At 56.0% G+C, this 23,363-nt stretch overlaps 2 protein-coding genes across 2 annotated transcripts in view; one reads left to right on the top strand and one right to left on the bottom strand.

Annotated features, from left to right (window-relative positions):
- Positions 1-8,859, bottom strand: part of LOC114041113 (thyroid adenoma-associated protein homolog) — a 27,285-nt gene extending 18,426 nt beyond the window's left edge. The window contains exons 1-15 of the mRNA XM_027859369.1: positions 8,772-8,859; positions 7,810-7,896; positions 7,617-7,644; positions 7,079-7,227; positions 6,739-6,861; positions 6,500-6,620; positions 6,000-6,142; positions 5,679-5,766; positions 5,134-5,261; positions 4,242-4,442; positions 3,039-3,732; positions 2,442-2,594; positions 2,198-2,307; positions 1,244-1,404; positions 791-960 (exon numbers count right to left, since the gene is read on the bottom strand). Coding sequence (XP_027715170.1) covers positions 791-960; positions 1,244-1,404; positions 2,198-2,307; positions 2,442-2,594; positions 3,039-3,732; positions 4,242-4,442; positions 5,134-5,261; positions 5,679-5,766; positions 6,000-6,142; positions 6,500-6,620; positions 6,739-6,861; positions 7,079-7,227; positions 7,617-7,644; positions 7,810-7,863 — 2,323 coding nt within the window. The 5' untranslated portion in view covers positions 7,864-7,896; positions 8,772-8,859. The remainder of the gene's footprint in view (positions 1-790; positions 961-1,243; positions 1,405-2,197; positions 2,308-2,441; positions 2,595-3,038; positions 3,733-4,241; positions 4,443-5,133; positions 5,262-5,678; positions 5,767-5,999; positions 6,143-6,499; positions 6,621-6,738; positions 6,862-7,078; positions 7,228-7,616; positions 7,645-7,809; positions 7,897-8,771) is intronic.
- Positions 8,860-13,104: 4,245 nt separating this feature from the next.
- The window catches only part of LOC114041143, a 12,630-nt gene continuing 2,371 nt past the window's right edge, over positions 13,105-23,363 (top strand). The window contains exons 1-4 of the mRNA XM_027859420.1: positions 13,105-13,194; positions 13,521-13,641; positions 13,679-13,826; positions 14,648-15,600. Of these exons, the coding sequence (XP_027715221.1) occupies positions 13,105-13,194; positions 13,521-13,641; positions 13,679-13,826; positions 14,648-15,600 (1,312 nt within the window). The remainder of the gene's footprint in view (positions 13,195-13,520; positions 13,642-13,678; positions 13,827-14,647; positions 15,601-23,363) is intronic.

Here is a 23,363-nt window from a genome sequence, read left to right as displayed (position 1 = left end):
GGCAGACAAAGGTGAGGAGAGAAAGGGGGGCCCCCAATGGCCAAGAGAGAGAAACAAGGACACACAAAGGTGGGGAAAGAAGCAGGGACACCCAATGGTGAGGAGAGAGAAACAAAGGTGCACACTGGTAAGGAGAGAGAAACAAAGGCAGACAAAGGTGAGGAGAGAAGTGGGGGCACCCAATGGTGAAGAGAGAGAAACAAGGGCAGACAAAGGTGAGGAGAGAAAGGGGGGCCCCCAATGGTCAAGAGAGAGAAACAAGGACACACAAAGGTGAGGAGAGAAGTGGGGGCCCCCAATGGTAAAGAGAGAAACAAGGGCAGACAAAGGTGAGCAGAGAAGTGGGTGCACCCAGTGGTGAGGAGAGAGAAACAAGGACACACAAAGGTGAGCAGAGAAATGGGTGCATCCAATGGTGAAGAGAGAGAAACACGGGCAGACAAAGGTGAGGAGAGAAGTGGGGGCACTCAACAGTGAGAAGAGAGAGAAACACAGGCATACAATGGTGAAGAGAGAGAAGCAGGGGCACAGACAGGTAAGAGAGAAAAAGCGGCACTCAGTGATGAACAAAGACAATGGAAGGACATAGATTGGGAAAGAAAAACAGGGGCCTACTAGGGAAGAGAGAACTGAGCAGCACAGTAGGGAAAGTGAAGAAGACACAGTGAGAAGGAAAGAGAACGGGGCGTAGGGAGAGGCAGAATGAGGGCGAGAGAGAACTCCCAATGGGAGACCCAGGAGCGGGGGGAGACAACAGGATTAGAGGCTCCCCATCCCCCAGGAGCCCCACCATGGAGCGGCTGGAGACAGGCAGCCTGAAGCAGGTCTTGCTGGGCTGCAGTGAGACGCTCTTGCAGCAGTCGGAGAAGGTAGGAGATGAGAATGAGGCTGGGGCAGCCCAGGACTGGGCCCTCCTCCTTGGGCCTGGGGACTATGTTCTGGAGGGTGTCGCTGTCCACTCTGACAAAGAGGAGAATGTACATTGCCTGTCTGCGGTCCCAGGGCTCAGGACAGAGAAGACAACTCTGGTTCCCTCCAGCTTCAGGGAGCCCTGGCCAAGACCACCGAGCCCCACCACCGCCCTTCACCCCAAGTGGACCTCAGAGACAGGATGGAGGAAAGGGGGGCCTGGGGCCAAGGGGGACCCTGAAGGCTGAAGTGGCCCCAGGGGGAGGGGAAGAAAGGAAGGGCAGTCTGAGTCCCTGAGTCCACCTTGCCCCCATTCTCCATCCCAAAGCCTTACTTCTGCAGCAAAGTCTGCATCATGAGGGCCCCAGCTTCCACCTCCTGCCCACGGGCACTGCTCAAGGCCTGGCATGCCCGCTCCAACAGGGCTCCAGCAAGGTCTATGGGCAGAGCAGGAGGAAAGTAGAGAAGCAGAAGGCTGGCAGCTGGCTCCCGGATCTGGGGGAGGAGAAGCAAGGGTCAGGCTCTGCTGGGCTTGCCTGGGGACAAGGGCAGGGTGTCCTCATCCGCACCCAAAGTCATCACAGCATCCTTCTAAACTGTCTCCCTGCTTCTCATCCCAGATCTGGACAGATCACAGGTCTACTGGACCAGCCCTGAGCTCTCTGCTGGCGCCTCACAGCGCCCTGGAGTCAACACATCCAAGATGGAACTCATCTGAGCCCCCCCTTTCTGAATGCCCCTTTTTCTATGGAAGGCGTCCTCATTCTCCCCCAGGCTCACCCTCAGCTCCCCCCTTGTGCACTCACCCCCCCTCCCCCGCCCCAATATCCAAGCTGTTGCCAAGCCTTGCCAGTGAAAGGACTCTCCACGCAGGGAGTTACCTGCCTGAATGACCTCACAGGTCTGGACCAAGCAACCCCACCTGCTTCCTAGACAACATCATTCTTAGCTCCTAGTGCCTGAGCCAGAGGGGACCCAGAGGCCACTGAGTCCAGGCCCCTTCTGTGTTTACAGAGCAGGAAACTGAGGCCCAGAAAGGGGAAGGAAGGAAGGGACTGGATTTGAACCCTGGGTCTTAGGCTCCAGAGCCAGGGCTTCCCTGCGTCAGAAGGGCTCTGCAAACATTCAGGGGCTCAGCATTCCTTTGGGGGGGTCTTCACTACGAAACCAGACTCAGAGCTCCCCGATGCTGGGGTCCCGTCTCCTCGTCCTCTTCTTCCTGTCCACCTCCAGGCTGTGGGCGGCCCAGCTGGTGCCCCTCCCCATCCCACGACAGCAGGCCCCTTACCTCACCGGTGCCGTCCTGAAGGCAACTGAGCAAGGCCAGTAAGGTGGCCCTTGAGGTGAAGTCCCAGTGGCCGCTGCGCCTGGCCCAGGTCAGCAGAGCCGCCATGTTGGCTGTGGGGCAATGGAGGGGTGAGGGATCAGTAGAGTAGGAGGTCGGCCCCGGGAGGAAGCAGCAGAAAGAGGGTCAGCAGAGCCAGGCCCGGGGCGGGGGGGTCCCCAGGGGGCAAGGCTGAGTCAGGACTTACGGGGAGGCTGCCCCTTCTTCCGCTCAGGGCTCCAGCTGTCCGTGCACGTCACCAGCAGGGCCGTGAGCAGGAGCAGGGCAGTCCTTCGGCGCTGGAAGCCCGAGGCTGGGCCCAGCTGGGAGACACTGAGCTGTAGCAGCCACTCCACGAAGTCTGCAGGGGACAAGGGGAGGCTTGGAAGACCCCAGAAGGAGCCTGCCACCCCAGGACTCCAATCACAGCCCAGAGGTCACTTCCCCAGGCCCCCCTATTCCCTTTTGGCCTGCATCCTCGGGCCCCCATCCCTGGGCCCGAAGCCCACCCCCCCAAGCTCCCAACCCCCCTGGCCCAGAGTCTACTCCCTCAAGCCTCCACTCCCCAAGGCCTATCCACCCAGGGTCCCCAGCCTCTCCAACTCCCCAGGCCGCCCAATCCCCTCCACCCCAAAAGCCTACTTCCTTAGGTCGCCCCAACCCTCCCAGCCCAAAGCCCACCTCCTTGGGCCTCTAATCCCCTTGCCCTAGCACTCAGGAGAGGACAAGGAGGGTCAGAGGGAACACGATTTCTCAGAGATCCCCTAGTCCTCAGCAGTACAGGGGGCTGGGCCTCCAGGCTCACCTCCAGTGAGCAAGAGAGGCTCTGGGGGTGGGCCTGACCCTGCTGCCCCTTGGCTACGGAGCGCAGCCAGCGCACCGTCCCGAAGTCGGCCGAGGAGCCTGCTCACAGTTGCCTGCAGCAGCTGCCGGAAGGATGCTGATGAGCCACTGAGGTTCAGCCATAGGAAGTCCTGGACGACGGCCAGCTCCTTCGCGCCAGGGGCCTGGGCAGAGCCAGGCCCCCCACACAAGAGGCTGGCCCCCGCCAGGCGCACAGCCTCATCCCCACATGCCAGGCACGTGGCAAGGCGGCCTGGGTTCTGGCTGACTGCTGGGGGGCCCTGGCCCAGCTCCTTTCGAGTCTTCTGCAGGGCTGCCCACCCCCGCAGGCAGGCCAGCCCTGGGCCTGCAAAAGCCTTCTCCAGGAGTCCAGCAGAGGCCGGGAAGAGCTGGAGGGTGAGAGGCAGCAGGGAGCTGGCTGCCCGGGCCTGTAGGGCCACCACCGGGGACTGGAGGGCCTCAGCCACAGCGGGCAGCCAGTGCCGGGCCCACCGCTCAGCCAGCGCCCCCTCGCTGGCCCCCGCCTCCGCAGTGGCCCACTCTCCCCGCTGGGCCCGGAGGAAGCAGCAGTATGTGTCGGCTGCTGGGGGACTCAGGGGATTGGTGGAGAGGCAGAACAAGAGGTGCTTTGGGAGCTCCGGGAGCACAGCCAGGACCTAAAGGAACAGCACCCACATTGACCACAGTGCCCTGCTTCCCAGGCCCACCAAGATAACCCCAGGAAAACAGGACTGTGGCCTCTGCCCGCTCCAGCCAGGGCCCTGCTGGCCACAGGATGTGGCTGCTATGGTCCAAGGAGTGCCGCGGGCTGGGAAAGCTCCCACTCACACCCTCCCTGAAGCCCAAAGACCCCCCTAGATCACAGTCACCTTGTGCCTGTCTACCAATCACTAGCAGGAAGCTCCACTGGCCTCCCCCTTCAATGGAGCCCAGGAAGGCTCCAGGGGCCCTCAGCTTGAGTTCTGGCCCCGCTCACCCCTCGCCGTGGTGCCGAAATGCTGCACTCCCAGGCTGGGGCGTACCCTGGCCTTCTACTCCTAGTACCACCCCTGAGCAGCTGAGGGCTCCCTCCCTGCAGTCAGCCTCCCCAGGGCTTCCCCACCTCCCAGTCTTCCTCTTCTTTCCTCCCCACTGTTCTGACTGGCCCAAAAAAGGGAGCACTCACTCTTTCAGAGCCCAGAAAGGGCAGCAGGGCACAGAGGGCTGGGTAACGGGCCTTGGTTGGCCAGGGCAGAGCCCGGACCCTCTCCAGGAACTCATCATAGAGAGGCCGCTCTGCATCATTTCCGAGGTATTCACACTCCTTCCCATAGAGCTCCAGAAAGAGGCTGAAGGAGCGCAGGGTGGCCTCAGACAGGCCTTCCAGCTGTGGGGAAAGGCACAGACTGCATGTGCCACGGAGAAGGCCACCTACTTCCTTATCCTCCCCACTGGGCACCAGGGAGATGGTCGCCTACTTCCTCAGCCACCGCACAGGGCCCTGCCCTGCTCCCCATCCAGGCTTTGGTATTTCTCCAGTCCCTAACTCCCTGGACCTAACTGTGGTGTCCACCCTCCCAGGGCAGAGACGGCTTATATTGCTGTGTGACCTTGGGGATCCCCTCCCCAATCTGGGCCTCAGTTGTCTCATCTGTAAAATGATGAGGCTGCATTCCTTCTAGAGTTTCATCTCATCACCCCACAAGGGGCTTTCGAGGCACCTCTCATCACCTCACCCCCTCCTCATTTTACAGACACTGGACCTGCACCCTGAGCCCAGATAAGGGAGGGGCCTCCGTAAGCTCCCGGTGCTGAGGTCTGAGCTGAGGTTTCGGGGGTCCCAGGCCAGGGGCATTTCCACCACACACAGTATCAGACCATGCCCCTCCCAGCAGCATGCCAAGGACAGTGTCTCTGGCTCCATCTTCCCCGGGCGGCCCAAGGGATAAGAATAGGCCTTGCGGTCTGGCTGACTTCTCTGGACAAGGGACTCAGATACAGGGAGGAGACAGACCAGACCCAGCCTGGCCGGGCCCCAGTCCCAGGCAGCTGGAGATGGCGAGGTGGGGGCTCCCTACCGGGCTCTTGGTGTTGCTCCAGATGAACTGAGTCAGCTGCTGGGCCCCCAGGGAGGCCCCGCTCAGCAGTCGCCCAGTCCAGATGCCCGGGGCGCTTTCACGTACCCGCCGCAGCCACAGGGAGAAAGCTGGGAAGGGGCAGCAGGTGCTCGGCTCCTCTCTCAAGCCAGGCGGCCCTGAGCCCTCGTGGCCCCGGCCTCTGGTCTCTCTCTGTCTAAACCTTGTGACCGCCCTGTGCTCCGTGCCCCTGCCAGCCCACGGTCCTCTGGAAGCATCCCCTTGTTTCCAGGCTCACAGCTCCTCCAGCCCTAGCACCTCTAGGACCATTCTCCAGTATCAAGGCCCCTGGAATTCATCCCCTTCCCAAAGCCCAGCACAGAATGGTCCCGGAGGGCGGCCTCTCTGTCCACTCCCTAGACCTTCAGAATCATCTCCTCTGCTTCCCAACCCCAACCTAGGCCCCTGCCATTCTCCCACCAGCCCCAGGCCTCCATCACCGACAGGCCCTGCTCACACACCAGGAGCTGCCCCCCAGGAGTCCTCACCTTGCAGGAGGGAGGCCCGGTAGTCCATGTTCTTCTCACTCCAGCCTGGGCCAATGAGGGGCATCAGGTCTCTGAGCAGCAGGCAGGCCTGGGGATTTGGGGGTGGTGTGGGTGAATAACGCAGGCTGCAGTGGGCCTAGGGCCCAGGAACAGAGGGACAGGGTCCTTTGGGAGAGCCGAGCACAGGCAGGGCAGAACTTGGCAAATCCCTGACGGGGTCTGAGGCCACGACAGGCCCCGCTCGGCCTCTGACTCCTCATCCCTCAGTCCTCATGCCGCCACCACCTCCTCCAGGCTTGCCAAGCCCAGGCTGGGACTTACCTTCCCACCAGGAGGCCTGAAGGTCAGGATCTCCCTCCTACAGGAGGTCAGAAGGCCTCGGCTTAGCACCAGGTACTCCAGCCCGTCAGTGTTCACAGGGGGCACAGCCAATTGGAGTCCCCCAAGCGTCTGCTCCCCAGGGTCTAAGGACAAACAAATCTGCTCAGAGGAGGGCTTCTCTCCTTCCTCCAACCACTCCCTGCTCCTTTGGGCTGGGGCCAAGCCCAGTTTAACACAGATCAGCTCCTCTCTTGACCAGAACTCAGCTCCCTGAGGTTCAAGTCAGGGCCTCCTTCCTAGAGACATTTCCATCTCCTCAATGAGACTATGGCACCTTGAGCAGAGAGCCCTGCTGTTCCCCCAGGCCCTGCCTGCCCTTGGTGTCAGCCACTAGGCCACAGTGAATGCAAAGGAGACTGCCCCAGCTTGGACCTGGGGACAAGGGGAGAGACCACGCTGGCCTCTCTCTCCCCCCCAACCCCCCTGTCTCATAGCCTCACCTGGGCTGAGCAGCCCCAGCAGCTCAGACACAGCCCTGGCTCCTGCCTCTAGGGTGGGAGCAGTGTTCACCAGCATGCCTAGGGCCGTGCCCGCCAGAAGGCGGGCATCCTTGTTGGCCACCTGCAGGAGGGACAAGAGTGGAAGCAGGAGAGTGTTCTCGTGAAGGCAGTCAGTGGCTCCCCCTCCCCATCACCTGGGTCACAGGGCTGGCTCTCAGCCTCAGAAAGGGTCTCATCACCTTTCCCATGATGACTTGCACCAGCGACTGAAGAATGCTTGCCAGGGCTTCCATGTTGCCCGCTGGACTCCAGAGCAGGACACCCACCTCCCCCGGCATGGTTTGGAAAAGCTGGAGGGCCAGCTGCGGGCAGAGAGCACGTCCGTCACCCAGCGTGATCATCAGCCAGCCCCCGCCCCACGTCCTGTGGCCCACTGGCAGTAGAAGGCTGGTAAGCAGGAGCAGGGGCCCCCGGAGCCCTAGGGGCTCTCCACCACAACCGCTCAGGCACGGCCCACCCAGCCCAGCTTTCCAGGGCGCGGCTATGGGGAGAAGATGGGGACCAAGGAAGCACACCCACCTTCACCGCGTGGCAGGCCCGCTCTGAGGGTCCTGTGGCAGGCTCCTCTAACACAGAGGCCAGCGTGGAGGCGGCACTGCCCAGCAGGGGATTCAGGGCGCGTCTCCAGTGTTCTCTGGCCAGGGTGCTCTCCTCCAGAAATAGGCACACTGGGCAGAGGGGCCCAGGAGGTCAGGGAGTGGGCAAATGAGGGATCCCCAGTGCCCCCAAAGAGCCCCTCCAAACATCCCGCTGGGGCTACTCCCCAAGCCTCCCTTCCAGGCTTCCCAGGGCAGAGGGTCAGAAGGTAGATAGCCCTGGGTTCCTAGGACAAAGAGTTCCTGGAACTCTGCTCACCCTCTGGTCCCCATCCCCAGTGATGTGATCCCAATCTCCAAGATGGTGTGGAGGCAGGGATCCTGGGCTGGGCCTTGGGAGGCCCCAGGGGATTAACCCCCAACCTGCCATCCCCTCCTTCGACAACAGTCTCAGCTCCCTCCTCCGTAAAATAAAGGGGTAAGGCTAGATGAGTCCGTGGGGACGTGGGTGAGGGACTGACCTGTGCGAAGATCTCCCAGAGCCAGGGCCTATAAGGGAAGGGCAGGCATCAGCGTCCACAGAACGGTCAGCCCCAAGACCCCCGGGGGTAGGAGGAAGCCCCCAGCAGCCCAGGCCATTCCTGTCAGAGGGCTAGCATCCTGGACACTCGGGCCCTGTCATCACCCACCCTGCCCCACTCAAGCCCCCCTCACCTGCTGGCCTTGGGTCAAGCTGCCCAGCATCCTGGCCACTTCCTCAGACACCATGCTCTCTCCGCCTGCAGCCAACGTGGCCAAAATCTGTAGGAAGGAAGGAAGAGAGAATGGGGGTGAAATTCCACAAAAAATAGGGCCAGCCTGGGAGTTGGGGGGCCCTTGATCAAGCCTCTGGCCCAAAAAGGCTCCTGTCCAGGAGCTCCCCACCATCAGGCACCCACCTGCCTGCCCTTCCCTGTCTCTTTACTCCCCTTCTGCACTGTGGGCTCTGTCTCCCACCTCAGGGCATTTGCCTGTGCTGTTCCCTCCTCCTCTCTGACTCTCAGAGCCTTGTCTCCCGTCCAGCTGCAGCTCCTATGGCACCTCCTCCCAGGATGAAAGGGCTGTCGTGCCCACTCAAATTTTCCTCAGGCTCTTTCCTTTATCTCTTGCACAATCTCTTCTAGCACTGGAAGGTTCACAGAGTACCTGGCCCACCCTCTCTCATATAACTTCACTATGACCTCTAGGAGGAAGGTCATACAGGTATTATCAACCCATTTTACAGGTAATGAAACTGAAGCTCAGAGAGGTTGAGGGATCACACAGTCACCTAGCTATCAAAGGATACACTCAAACCCAGAGATCTTCCACCACACCAAGAGGCATCCCCCTGAAATGTAGGTACCCTGAGGGCAGACACAGTTCGGAGCCTGGCCCAGGGCACTGGGTTTAAATTCTGCCTCTGCCACCTAAGTGGCCAGGAGTCCTTCTTCTCTGAGCCTCAGCTTCTTCTGTAAAATGACCAGGTTAGACTGGCTGGTCTCCCAAGCATCCTTCAGCTCTAGAACCCTGAAGGGGTCCTGCCTGGGGCCACGAAGGTGAGGAGAGGAGGGCTGAGGACCTGGAATCCCACTCCTCCACCCCGCTCTCACCCCCACACAGTCAGTGCCCAGCCTGGGCTGCCTGGCTCCACCCACCTTCTCCAGCTTGCGGAAGGCCCCTAGGCTGCCTGTGGCCTCCAGCTGACAGCTGAGGAGGCAGCGAAGGAAGGGCTGGGCCTCAGCAGCATCCAGCTCAGCCCAGGCCTGGCTCAGGGAAGGCAGGAGCCTGCCAGCCTCTGCCAGGCTCTGCTCTTGGCACCGCCGGCCAGAGGCTCTGCAGAGACGGGAGAAGGGACCAGTCAGCATGACAGCATTGGGCCCCTCCCCAGCCCAGACTGGTCAGCGTGACGGCATCACCCCCCACCTACCCCCGCGGGGCAGGTCAGTGTGACGGCATCACCCCCCCACCACCCCCGTGGGGCAAGAAGCAGGGGGAAGAAGTCCCCAACTCCACCTGAACCTGCCAGAATGCAGAGCCCCCCCAATATTGGGGGGTCAGTCCTAGCTCCACCCCCCAGCACAGCCCAGACCTAAAACTGAAGGCTTCATCAGGGCCCCAATGTCTCCCCAAATCACTCCCCAAACCCTGGCCCAGCCTACCCACCCCAACTCACTCATACAAGCATACCCAAACCCCAAACCAAACATCTACCTGAGCCCCCACATCCCTCCCTGTACATCCCAGTGATCTGGGGATGGGGTGGGGAGCTCTCCCGGTGCACCCCTTCCCAAGAGTAGAGCCTGACCCTGCTGGGTGTGGGGGGGTGGGGCAATGCCATGCTCTCTTAGTGGAGGGAGGGAGTGGTCTCTCTCCCTGTGCAAGGGCGAGGCAGCCCACTGGCCTCCGGAAGCCCAGAGATGACTGCAGGGGGCAGGGAGGATGGGGGATGGAGAGGTGATGGAGATAAGGGGAGAGGCAGAGACTCTGGGAGACACAGGGACTCAGAGACAAAGGGGGATGGGGAGACTCAGGGAGACGTGGGGACCCAGAGACAAGGGGGGATGGAGAGACTCAGGGAGATATGGGGACCCAGAGACAAAGGGGGATGGGGAGAATCAGGGAGACAGAGAGAGGTCAAGACCAGAGACTCGGTGACCCACGGAGACTGAGGCAGGGACACCGTGGGCAGCAGGGACAAAGTGAAGGGTAGACAAAGACTTTGCGTACAGTAGGTGCTTAATACATGTTTATTGCTTGACAGATGTAGACCCAAGGACGCAGGCAGAGACAGGGACAGAGACAGAGGTTCACAGAAAAAGACAGAGACACGCAGCGGCCGCGGGCCTCCCCCTTTCACTCCCACCCAAACCCCAAACCCCAAACCCCAGAGACCCCTTTCCCCAAGGTGGGGGCGTGCCCTGGCCTCCTCCAGGGGCAGGGCCTCACCTCCCCCCTTGGGGTGTGGCCAAGTTCTTGGCCCCGCCCTGTCTAGGGGTCCTGCTCTCCATAGGGGCGGGGCCTTGTTTGCTAAGGGGGCGGGGCTTGCCTGAAGGGAAGGGTGCGAAGTGTTTGGGGGAGGGATCTATCTAGAGGGGAAGAAGCTCGAGCTCAGGGGCGGGGCCTCGTGGCTCGGGGCGGGGCCCGGCTCACCCGGCGAATCGTTGGAGCATGCGCAGCAGTTCTCGCAGGGCGGGCGGCGTGGTGGGGCCGCAGCTGGCTAAGCAGGCGCGGGCCTGGTGCTCTGCGCCCATGGAGGCGGCGGCGGCGGCGGTCCCACGCTGTCGGGAGGTCTCCGGGGGGGGGTGGTCCGTGATTCGCTGGGAGCGAGGCTCCAGCGTGCACTCCCGGCTCCGCTCCGGCTTCCGGGGCCACCGAGCCCAGCCTTTCCCCCCGCCGGCGCCTCCGGACAGCGCCTCCTGCGGTCGGGAGGGCTCTTTCCCACGCGGGGGCGGGGGCGGGGACGAGTCTGGGAGACGGGAGGATGCAGAGACACCGGGGACCCGGGGAGAGAGAGACAGGGACCTGATCAGAGACGCAAGGACAGCCCGACCACTCGTGGAGACAGAGACACAGGGACTCGGAGACCGAGGAACGGTCTGAGAAAGAGCCATCAAGCGCCTACTGTGTGCTAAGTGCTGGGGGAAGAGAGAAGGCGAGACGGAATGGAAGGAGCTGAGGCCGGGGGGACATCCCCATCCCTCTCATTGCCGGCGTCCCTCTGGTGACTCTCTCCAGTTTATCCTGGCTGCATCTCGTTCGTACTTACTTGTTTGCCGGAGTCTCTCCCCCGTTACACTGTGTCCTCAGTGAGGAAAGGGATTGTTTTCATCCTTCTTTGTATATCCTGCACTTAGCACACTGCCTGGCACATGGCAGACACTTAATAAACTGTAATAGTAACAGAAAGAGCCTCTGAGAGAGACGGAGGAGAGAGAGATACATTGAAGGGACAGACAGCGTCTAAAAAGACAACAGGCCCATTCTGCAGATCCCCTAAGGCCAGATCAGCAACAGCAATTTTGTGAGGTCCTGGCATTTAGAACTTATTTTTTTAAATAATTAATTTATTTTTAGTTTTCAACATTCACTTCCATAAGGTTTTGAGTTTTAAATTTTCTCCACATCCCTCTCCTCTTCCCCGCCCAAGATGGTGTGCAATCTGATATAGGTTCTACTTATACATTCTTATTAAGCACATTTTCCCATTAGTCGTGATGTAAAGAACAGTTAGAACTAATGGGAGGAACCACAGGAATGAAGCAATAAAACAAAACAACAAAGGAAAAGCAGAGCAAATAGTCAGCTTCCATCTGCACCCAGACTCCAAGGTTCTTTTTCTGGATGTGGATAGCATTTTCCATCGTGAGTCTTTTGGAGTCGTCTTAGATTCTTGCATTGCTGAGAACAGCTAAGTCTATCAAAGTCAGTCATTGCACAATGTGGCTGTTACTGTGCACAGTGTTCTCTTGGTTCTGATCACTTCACTCAGCATCAGTCCTTACAAGTCTTTCCAGGTTTTTCTGAAGTCCACCTGCTCATCATTTCTTATAGCATGATAGTATTCCAATACATTCATATACCACAACTTGTTCAGCCATTCCCCAATCGATGGGCATCCCCTCAATTTCCAATTCTTTGCCACCACAAAAAGAGCTGCTGTAAATATTTTTGCACATGTGGGTCCTTCTCCCATTTGTACGATTTCTTTGGGATACAGCCCTAGAAGTGCCATTGCTGGGACAAAGGGTATGCGCAATTTTGTAGCACTTTGGGCATAGTTCCAAATTGCTCTCAAGAATGGTTGGAAGGCATTTAGAATTTAAAGGGCCTTTAGAGACCACTCTTATTTTACTGAGTAGGAAACAGACTCAGAAAGGGAAAAGGACTTGCCCAGCTAAGTGGCACAGGTCTTTCGACTAGATTGGCGGCTCCTGGAGAGCTGCTTCTGTCATATCAGTTTTTATACTTTGCTCGCACCATAGTATTTGATGTAACAATCATATATTAAGCACCTGCTCTGGAACAAACACTATACAAGGTGCTGGGGATTCAAGATAAAAAGAAACTGCCCTCAAGAAGCTTACATTCTACTAGTCGGAGGATACAACATATACGTAATGAAGGAAATACAAATTGCATACAAAGTAATACTTGTCAATTTAGCTTCTCTGCCTCTTACTACATGACGTCCTGTTTCTTCCTTCTACCTGACTGCTCTTTCTCAGTCTCCTTTGGTAGATCTTCATTCAGCTCATGACCACTAACCGTGGGGGCCCTCCCAGGTTCTGTCCTACTCCCTCTTCTCCCTGTAGACTCTTTGGATTGGTGATCTCCCATAGACTCAGTTCGGAGCTCTAAGCTGAAAATTCCCAGGTCGACTGATCCAGGCCTAACCTCTCCTGACATCTGGACTCACATCTCTAATTGCCTATCTTGACCTGGATGTCCTGTAGAAGTCTTAAACTCAACAGAGCCAAAACTGTACTCACTGCCTTTCTCCAGAAGTTCTCTCATCTTCCTAATTTCTCTTCTCAGTCACCCAGCCTCACAGTCTAGGGGTCAGCTTTGCTTCCTCTCTCTCATCCCCATATTCAACCTGTTACCAAGGCCTGTTAATTCTACCTTCAAAACATTTTTTATATATGAATACACACGCACACACACATACACACACACACACACACACACACACACACACACACACACACACAGCTATCTACATAAAAACACATTCACTCCGGACTATTGCAGCAGCCTTCTGGTTGATCTCCCTGCCTCAACTCTGTCCTCAGTCCAGTCCATCCCCCAAATGTCAAAATAATCTTCCTAAACCACAGATTTCATGATGTCACCTCCCTACTCAAAAACTAAACTCCCGTGGCGCCCTATGGCCTCCAGGATCAGATACAAAATGCCTTCCTCCCTTTCCACCTCATTGCCCTTCACGTCCTCTTTGATTCAGTACCCGGGCCCTCCCGGCTGTCCCCCATGTCTGGACGCTCTCCCACCTCTGCTCTGACCACTGACCTCCCCGGCCACCTTCTACAGGAAGCCTTCCCGGATTCTAGCGTCTTTCCTGTTATCTCCAATAATACTCTGAATCTATCTCCTTTACATGTTGTCTCCCCATCAGACTGGGAGCTCATCGAGGGCAGGGCATGTGCTTTGCCTTTCGTTGTACCCCCTGTGCTTAACAGTTTCTGGCACCTAGCTGGTGCTTAGTAACTGCTCGTCTGACCAGAGGGACGCTGGGGTGCGGAGGGTTAAGAGGTGGCGTGGCCAGGGAGCCAAAACCTTCCAGCCCGCAGCCCCGCCTACCCAGGGGCGTGGGAGGATTGGCCCCGCGGAACCGCCGTAGCTGGGGGGGCCCACGTGGGCGCCGGCCACGCCTCCCCGTTCCCTAGGCAACCACGCCTGCCCCTCCCAATCTCCTGCGGTCGTCGGCGCGGAGCGATGGCGTTTCCGTGACGTCATCGCCGCGCGCTGCCCGGACACCGGCTGGGAGCGCGCCGGCCGCGGCCACTGGTGGGGGCGGGTGCCCTCGCCTCCGGTGGGGTGGGAGGGCGCGCGTGGGCTGCGCGGCGGGGCCCTCGTCGGCCACCCACGGAGGCCCGGAGCCGCACCCCCGAGGGAGGCCGTGTAGGGGACCCCTCGCTGGGCTTAACCGTCCTCGTTCTAGTCATATGCGACCCTCACGACCACCCTGGGAGGTAGGTGCGGTGATGGCCCGCATTTACAGATGGGGAAACTGAGACCCAAACAGGCTTGCCCGGGATCCCACAGCTAGCAGGCGTCCGAGGTTGGATTTGAACTCAGTCCAGTGCCCCACCCACTCTCGCCCCGCCCTCCTTCTCCTCCTCCTCCTCCTCCCTTCCCCACTTCCCACCCTCCCGTCTGGTTAGGTGTGGACCGTACCCCGAAACACCCGAAGCGAAGCCATGCCTGCCCTCTGGGAGCTGACGCTGGGGGGTGGGCAGGACCACCTGGTGCACCCCCCCCGGGGTCCCCAAAGTCACAGTGCCCAGGAGGGGTCAGTAGGCCGTTGGGGACCCCCGGATGGGCGTGGACAAAAACAGGTTGTAGGAGGGGTGGGGAAGGGGATCAGGGAGGCCTTCCCATCCCGAATATGACCCCTCAGGTGACCCCCGAGCCTGGCCCTTGAGAGATGCCGAGAAGCCCAGGTGAGACATTAGACGGTAGAGCCAAGGCTGGGAAGATGGATTGGAGCCAAGTTTGGGGGGCTCCAGGCGCCAGCCAGAGGAGTCTTTGTGGGGTCCTAAAGGCGATAGGGAGCGGCTGGATTTCCCTGGGTAGGCGAGGGACATGGGCAGACTTACAGTTTAGGAAAGTGGGGCTGCCTCTGGCGTCCTTCCCAGGATTTCAAGGAGAGGCTGTCAAAAGGACTCCAGGCAGGAGGCTGGTCCTTACAGCCTCCTCTGAGGTTGGGGTTCGGTCTGTCTGTGCCCTGGGTTGGCGGCTGTTTGTGGCTGAGCGAGTGCTTAGGGGAATGATGTGCTGGACTTTTTTTCAGGGTCACCATGATGACATCCAAGCCAAAGAGAATTAAGTTTTCTGAGGAAGAGAAGATTGTGATCTTGGAAGAGTTCAGCCTGCGGAAGGACATCCTGATCCCCAAGACTGGCCGCTACCGCAACACCACGGACCGGCAGCAAGCCTGGGAGGAGATCACGATGGCCGTGAACTCGCTGAACCCCCTTGTGCAGCGCACACCCGAAGAGGTCCGCAAAAAGTGGAAGAACATGATCCTTGACGCCCGCAAGGAGCTGGCCACCACGAAGCACCCCCTCCTCCGGCGGCGCCCCCAGGAGCGCCTCTTCCATAACATCTTTGCCCTCTTCAACAAGACAGGCTCTGAGCTCCCCGAGCCGCTGTACGGGGCGGGCCCCGGCTTTCGGACTAAAGGTCCCGCTAGCCCCTCAGGGCCTGCCTGCAAGGTGGAAGGCTTCCTGGACCCCGTCGTCCCCAACTTGGTGCTCCGGCCCCAGGGCGGTGGGATCGAGCCCAGCCAGGAGAGGGAGGGTCTCTGTCAGATTGAGATGGGCAGAAAACTAGACTCTTGGCCTGAGGTCACAGGCAGGAGCCTCCTCCCACCCCCTGTGGAGGTTCAGGCCCGATTCAAGGAGGACAGTCTAACTGAAGATGCCTCCGACTATGGGGAGAAGAGGCTGTTAGATCCGCTGAAAGACTTGCCTTTGCACTGTGAGCCCGTGCCCCAGGTGCATCCCGCCGCTGCCGGCGGGGCAGTGTCACCAGAGGGCCCATCCGGGGACATGCCCCACCTCTGCGCAATGCCAGTGCCGGCAAGCCCGTCCCCAGACCCGGCTCTGACTTATAAGATTAAATGCCCCGTCAGTCCTTTGCTAGACTGGCCCTGTTTGGGAGTGAGCTCGAGCCCCGTCACGCCCAGCGGCCGCATGGACACTCTGAGCACGGAAGGGATCCACACAGCCATAAACGACAACGGTGAGCACCTCGAGCTCTCTCTGGCCTTATTAAAGGCTAGCGGAGTTAGTTAGCAATGTGGCCTGGTTATTGCTGTGCCCCACAGTGAGGCCTCAGATCTGGGGGATCTTCAAGGTTATCTCTTTAGCTTACAGAGGAGGAAACTGAGGCCGTGGACGGCCCAAGGTCACGCTACAAAGTGTCAGAGCCTGGACTGGAGCCCAGGGGTTTGCGTTCTGTGATCCCTGCTGTTTCCCCTTCTCATCAAACCATTTTGATAGAAGAAAAACGTAGAGTTAAACACGAAACAATAATAACACAGATTTGTTCACAAATTTACAAGTTGGCCACCAGGAGATTATTATTATCATTATTATTATTATTATTATTATTATTATTTTTCAACAGCAGTTTGGAAAATGGGCTGTCAGGGTGTGTAGAGATTAGGATTTGCATTGATGGAAACAGCATAGACTAATGACATTTTTTGAAGGAGCTTTTTAAAAATTTCTCTAATTTCAAATAAAAAGGTTTTTTGTTCGTGCCCTTTTTGTCACTCATTACTCACTAGAGAGAATCAGTTTTCATCAGGTTTGATACAGGCCATATTCGGGGGGAAGATGTGACATTTGGATCGATTCCTAAGTAGTGTGAGCTCCCCCCTCATCAGTTTTGCCAGTCAACCTGTCTGTGATCCTGGCATTTTCTGAGGCAAAATCCTGGCCCTGACACTTTGTAGCTCTGGGACCCAGCCAGAGCAAGCTGTGGGACCTCTCTGACCTTCAGTTTCCTCATCAAGAAGAGTATGACACACCTCTGATATCGCAGGTGAATTTTGCACCGGTGGTTCAATGACTGGATCTAAAGAGCGTTAGCATTGCGAGGGTGGCCTTTACGGGAGTGGGTGCCCCTGGGATCTGACCTGCACAACATTTATCAGTGACTTGGATGGAGGTGGGCCAAGCATGCTTACTTAGCCCGTCTTCACATGTCAAAGCCAGGAGAGAGAGAGAGAGAGATCATCCTGGTTGATGGTCAGGATCAAAAACGACTTCCATGGGCTAAGGAATGGGGAAAAGGGAAGGGAATAAGCATTTATATAGTACCTACTGTGTAGGAGGCACTGTGCTAGGCACTTTGCACATATTATTTCAAGCCTCCTTCTGCTTGGCCCCCCAGGGCAGAACATGGAGGGGACCACAGATGTAGGTTCAGTCTGAGGAAAAGCTTCCTGACAATCAGACTGTCCCCGAGTAGAAGGGGCTCCCCCTCATTGGAGGCCTTGGGTTAGGCTGGAGAACCTCTGGTCAGGGTATATTCTCTCTGTCAGTCACTTTCAATCGTGTCCAACTCTTCATGACCCCATTTGGGTTTTCTTGGCAGAGATCACAAACAGGGTGAAGTGACTAGCCCAGAGTCAGTTAGTAAGTGGCTGAGGCTGGGAATTGCCCTCAGGAAGACTCATCTTCCTGACTCCGTGCTGGGTGCTCTGTGCCCTGTGACGCCACATAGCTACCCCTACATCTTCTCTCCTGCCCTCCAACTTTGTGACCCATAGGTTCCCAAAGTGGGCGATACCACCACCTGGGGGTGCTGGAATGAATGGGGGGGGGCATGGTAGTAGCCTCAGGTGCAATTGTGGGGTATTGAATAAAAATAAGGGGGCGGTGGAAGCATAAGGAAAGACGAGAAGAGAAGAAAATTTTGAAAAACCATTCGTACATGTTTCATCTATTGTGTCACAGTTAAAGTTGTAGCGATTACATTATTTTCCAAATCAACACACAGAATTGAAGTTATAACCAATCAGTGGTCAAGTCCACCAACAGGTCTTAACAAGCAAGTGTTGGCAGGTGAGTGTGCTGCGCATTGTTGGGAAGTCCAGCATACATCAGCAGGAATATGTGCATGTAATGACTTGTTTACAATATGATACTATATGGTTACATGATATAATATTACATCATCAAAATTTCAATGCAGAAAACCCACAAATCTACAATAAATTATTAAATTTAAGATGCATAATTTTTTTAAAAATGTGTTTTATATTTTTTGAAATGATACAAATTTCAAAAAACCATTAAAGGATTAAAGAAAGTAGGTTTTCACGTGGGCGATGAGTAATTTTTTTTTTTTAAAGGGGGCATTGGCCATATGTTTGGGAACTTCTGCTCTATACAAATATAAGTGGCTGTTTCCTGTGCCCTGACCTGTTCAATGTCATCTTTAGGAATCACTGTCCATTCTGTGCTGCCCCTGAGGCGGGCTGGGGCCATCCACAGCAGCTGCTGTGAGGCCAGTATTGCGGAATCAGGGAATGGAGCCTGATGAGTCAGGGACATTAGCGATCCCCCACCTAGTCTGGTCCACATCTGAAGCGAAGGAAGTCCCGCCATTACACAGAGCCCTGCTCACTGGTGCCCACCACCTCCCTCGGGGTGTCCCATTATGGCCCAGCTGTGACTGTGAGGGGCTTGTCCTGATAGCCAGCCTAATTGGCCTCTTTACAGGACACGCTCAGTTCCTTCAGCTGATCCTTCCGTGATTCTGACCCCAGGCCCTCCACTATCCTGGCTGCCCCCTCGGGACTCTTCAGCTTATCAGTGCCCTTCTTAAGCCAGGGTGCCCAGAACAGAACACAGCCCTCTGATGAAAGCTGACTATCCCAGTAGGGACAATCACTTCCCTGTTCCTGGAGGCTGAGCCTTTCTTCATGCAGCCCAAGACTGAATTAACTCTTTTGGCAGCCACATCACATTACTGACACCGATGGAATTGGCTGTCCACTAAACCCCAGATCAAAGGATCGATCAATCAGCAAACATTTTTATTAAGCTCCTACTATGTACCAGGCACTGTACTAACCCCTAGGGATACAGAAAGAGGCTAAAATACATCCCTGCCCTCAGGGACCTTTTGATCTAAGGGGGAGACGACATGCAAACAAATATGTACAAGGCCAACTGTAGATAGGATGAATAGGAAATAAAGAACAGAGGGAAGGCAGCAGAATTAAGGGGGAAGGGTGGTTGGGGAAGGCATCCTTCCTGCAGAAGGTAGAGTTTTAGTTGGGACATAAAGGTCAGTGTTCCAGGCGTGGGGGATGGCCAGCGAAAACACTCAGAGCCGAGAGAGGGAGGGTCTTATCTGTGGAACAGCCAGGAGGCTGGGGTCACTGATCAAGAGTACCTGTAGGGGAGTAAGGTGTAAAGAGACTGGAATGGTGGGGTGGGCTAGCTCATGAAGGGCTTTGAATGCCAACCAGAGCATTTTGTTTTTGCTCCTAGAGGCGATAGGGACCCACTGGAGAGTGGGCAGGTAGGGAGTGGGGTGTGGTGACATGATCAAATCTGCCCTTTAGGAAAATCACTTTGGCAGCTGAAGCATGGTCCAGAATAAGAAGAGACCAGAGGCAGGCAGACCTCCCCCTGCAGCCATTGCAGTAGTCCAGGTGTGAGGTGATGAGGGCCTGCACCAGGTGTGAGGTGGGGGGCAGGGGCAGAGGAAAGAAGGGGGCGTAGTACAGAAGTTAAATTGATAGGCTTTGGCATCAGCTTGGATGTGTGTGTTGGGGGGGGGGTGTCAGAGCTATTGAGGAGTCCAGGATGAGTCCCATTGTGTGGGTCTGGGGGCTGAGAGGATGGAGGTGCCCTCAACAGGAATAGGGAAGCTAGGAGGAGGGGAAAGATGATGAGTTCCATTTTGGACATGTTGAATTTAAGGTGTCTAGTTCAGTCGTGTCTGACTCTTTGACCCCTGGACCATAAAATGCCAGGCCCTTCTGTCCTCCACTATCTCCCCAAGTCTGTCCAAACTCATGCTCGTTGTTTCCATGACACTCTCTATCCATCTCGTCCTCTGCCGGCCCCTTCTTCTTTGGCCTTCAGTCTTTCCCAACATCAGGGTCGTTTCTAGTGAGTCCCCTCTTCTCATTATGTGGCCAAAGTATTTAAGCTTCAGCCTCAGTATTTGACCTTCCAGCGCATAGCCTGAATTAATTTCTTTAAATATTGACCAATTTGACCTCCTTTCTGTCCAGAGGACTCTCGAAGGTCTTCTTCGGCACCACAATTCGAGAGCATTGATTCTGTGGCTCTCGGTTTTCCTTCAGTCCACCTCTCACAGGTATACATTGCTATTGGAAAAACCATAGCTTTGACTATATGGCCCTTTCTGGGAAAGGGGATGTCTGTGCTTTTTAGTCTGCTGTCCAGATCACCATGGCTTTCTGTCCAAGGAGCAGGCGTCTTTTCATTTCATGGCTGTAGTCACCATCAACAGGGATCTTTGAGCCCAAGAATATAAAATCTGACGCTGCTTCCATTTCTTCTCCTTCTATTTGCCAGGAAGTGATGAGAATCCATTTGCCAAGATCTTAGTTTTTTTTTTCATGTTTTACACTCTCTTCTTTCACCCTCATCAAGAGGCTTCTTAATTCCTCTTCACTTTTTGCCATCAGAGTGGTATCGTCTACGCATCAGAGACTGTTGATATTTCTCCCGGCAATCTTAATTTCAGCTTTTTATTCGTCCAGTCTGGCATTTCACATGATGTACTCTGCAAATAAATTAAATTAATAAAGCAACAACTTATAGCCATGTCATACTCCTTTCCCATCTTAAACCCGTTAAAACTGTTCCATGTTTGGTGCTAATTGTTGCTTCTTGGCCCACATACAGGTTCCTCAGGAGACAAGTCAGATGATGTGGTGCACCCCTCCCCGCCCCGCCCCGGTCTCTTTGAGGATTTGCCACATTTTGTTGTGATCCACACAGTGTTGTCAGTGAAGCAGAGGTGGATGTTTTTCTGGAGCTCCCTTGCTTCCTCCATAATCCAGGGAATGCTGGCAATTTGGTCTCTAGTTCCTCTGCCTCTTTGAAAACCAGCATGTTCTTCTGGTGATTCTCAGCTCACATGTTGCTGAAACCTAGTTTGCAAAATCTTGAGCATAACCTTGGGGGCATATGAAATGAGGGCAGCTGTTCAGTGATTTGAATATTCCTTGGCATTGCCCTTCTGATTTTTTCCAAGCCAGTAGCCACCTGTTGAGTTTTTCAAATTTGCCGGCATATTGAGTGCGGTACTTTAACAGCATCATCTTTTAGGGTTTTAAATAGCTCAGCTGGAATTCCATCACCTCCACTAGCCCTATTGTTGAATGCTTCCTAAGGCCCACTTGACTTCATTCTCCAGGATGTCTGGCTCGATCTAGATCGGTAACCACACCTTTGTGGTGACAGAGACATAAGCAGAAGAGACCTAAGGAGATGGCGGGGATGGAAGGAGACAATATTTGTAAGTGAGATGAAAACTGTAAGAAATTTTAAAAGTGCTTAGCCCGATGCCTGGCACATAGTAGGTGCAATATAAATGCTTTGTCAGATCTGCTGTTTAGCCAGGCCACTCCCATTCTTAGTTCCCAAGTACAAAGTTAGATATTTCTCTCTGCTGAATTTCATCTTCCAGCCTGGTAAGGGTGACCCTTTGGGTTCTGACTCAGTTGTCCAGGATGTTACCTGTGCCTTCCCGTTGGTGTCACCATGCCCTCTATGCCTTTATCCCAGTCCTTGAGAATAGTGTTAGAAAGCCCACTGTCATCAGTCTTAGCACTATGAACAGCTCTGATCCTTGCCCTGGAAGGAGATGGGGGAGCTATGGATTGCCAAGGAAAAGAAAAGGGATTTCAGGTGAAGGATGCCTGAGCAGAAGCATTGAGGCAGGAATGAGAGTGTAGGATTTCAGGTTCCAGCCTCACATTGGTGGATGAAAAAACTCAGGCCCATGGGGATTGACTTGCCCAAGGTTATAAAACCACAGTCGAAAACCCTTTATTAAATAAATACCTGCCATGTTTAAGGTCTTTGGCATACAAAGATAAAAAGAAATCCTAGGTTACAGGTGCCTGGAAGGGGGAGGGAGGGGCACATAATTCACACAAACAGAGATGTGATGTGGGCAGAGGCAGTAAGTGGCCAGGTGGTTTCTGTTGGTCAGTCCCCTGTGCCTTCCCCTACCCTGTCAAACTGACTCCTCCCTTCCTCGAGAGTAACCCATGACCCAAGCGTGGCACCACCCACAGCTGCAGCTCCTCTCCCATGGTGCCTGCATGACACCTTCCTGGAGCCTCTGCGGGGATGGACCTGGTATCACGCTCTTCATTCCCCCCCCCCCAACAAGCCAGTTAGTGCCTCTGGCCCCCCTGACCAGAGTGTACCTTGGTCTCCTGGCTTGGGCTTGAGAATGGGGCAGAGAGCACTCAGTGAGACAGGGAAGAGTTCTTAGCTTCTGATACTGAGAACAGCAGCTGCCTCATCAGGGAAAACCTCAGACGCTTTCTTTGTGTGACTCAGCACCAGGTGGTTGGGGATGAGTCTGTAAGCCACAGGCCAAAGCCAGAGCTGGGATGACGACTGTAACATGGCAGAGAGAGCAGATGTCCGAGCTGGCAGGGCCCACCCCATGACCTCATGCCCATGCCCAGTGACCCCGCCTCTCTCCTCACTTCCCTGGTAATGGACACTCCTGATTTCCCTCCTGCGGCATTGACCACCTTTGGGGTTTGCTTCCTCCTAAGTGTGAGTGTATTTCCCAGAGTTGTGTCCGGGGCCTCGTGCCAGCCATCTCACTCCCAGGGGTGCACTGGCACATCTCCCCACCTCTCCCCCGAGGTCTTCACGTCTTTCATCCTGCCAGGCAAAGCTCACGTCCCAGAGCAGCCCCATCACCCGCCCCCCCCATCTGCCTCACCAGCCTGCTGTGCTCACGTCCGTCGGCCTTAAGTGCTCCAGCGCAGAGCAACTTTATCTTCCTCCCCCCCCAACTCCACTGTGCTGGTCCTGGAACAGGAGGAAACGGGCCACTTGCCCAAGAACATGTGTGACCACAACTGGCCTTGGCCGAGACTTGGGGAAGGAAGATTTGACAATCAGCATTGCAGGGTGGCTGAGGATGGCTATGAAAAAGCTTCCCCTTCTTCCACTTGCCGGGCCAAACTGGCGGCTCTAGCACCAGCGTGGGAGGTATGAGGGCACCTTAGGGTGATGAGGAGGGGATGAGGAGAGAGATTCTGCATCGGCAGCGGAGCCCCAGAGAGCCAGGGTCAGAGGTCTCCCCCTCGACTCCCCCAAGAAGGGCAGGCATGGGAGAAAGAATAGTGTGTGCGGAGGCTGGAGCGCGGGCTTGCGTCCTGCTGCTGCTGCTGCTTACTACCTTAGTGTGACCCAGGAAAATAGCACGCTTCATTCTGCCTCAGTTTCTTGGTCTGTAAAATGGGAGGGTTAGCCTGGCTGATCTCTAGGTTCCTAGGGTTCAGGCTGAATTAGCAGTTGTCCAGCTTGGAGCTCAGGCCTTGGACTGGGGATCAGCTCAGGTCAGCTTCCCACCAGGTGAGCAGCTGACGATCTCTTGGGAACAGGCCCAGAAGGGTGAGATCAGGATGCCAGGTCTGGAAGCCCACGTCTCCTGATGAGTAGTTCTGTTGGTCTCTCAGCTGCCAGACTCCCAGTTCAAGGGGAGGCCGTTGCCGGACTTGTTAGTGTGTATTCTAAATGCGGAAGTGAATGTGGACACACATGGATAACAAAGGGAGAGTGTGGAAAGCCCGAGAGGGAAGGTTAGGAAAGAAATATAATCAGAGGTTGTCAGAGCTTGAAAGGTCTGAGTTAAAAGGCACCTTTGGGTCTAGACTGTCAGAGCTGCAGTAGAAGGGGTTTGGACACCGAATTTAGCTTTGGACTGGGAGGGGCCTCAGAACAGGGGATGTCGGGGCTGGGAGGGGCCTC

The sequence above is a fragment of the Vombatus ursinus genome, unplaced genomic scaffold (assembly GCF_900497805.2).
Source record: "Vombatus ursinus unplaced genomic scaffold, bare-nosed wombat genome assembly UNPS02014167.1, whole genome shotgun sequence".
Taxonomy (NCBI): domain Eukaryota; kingdom Metazoa; phylum Chordata; class Mammalia; order Diprotodontia; family Vombatidae; genus Vombatus; species Vombatus ursinus.
Note: the sequence above shows the minus strand (reverse complement) of the source record. Positions and strands in the feature narration are given on the sequence as shown.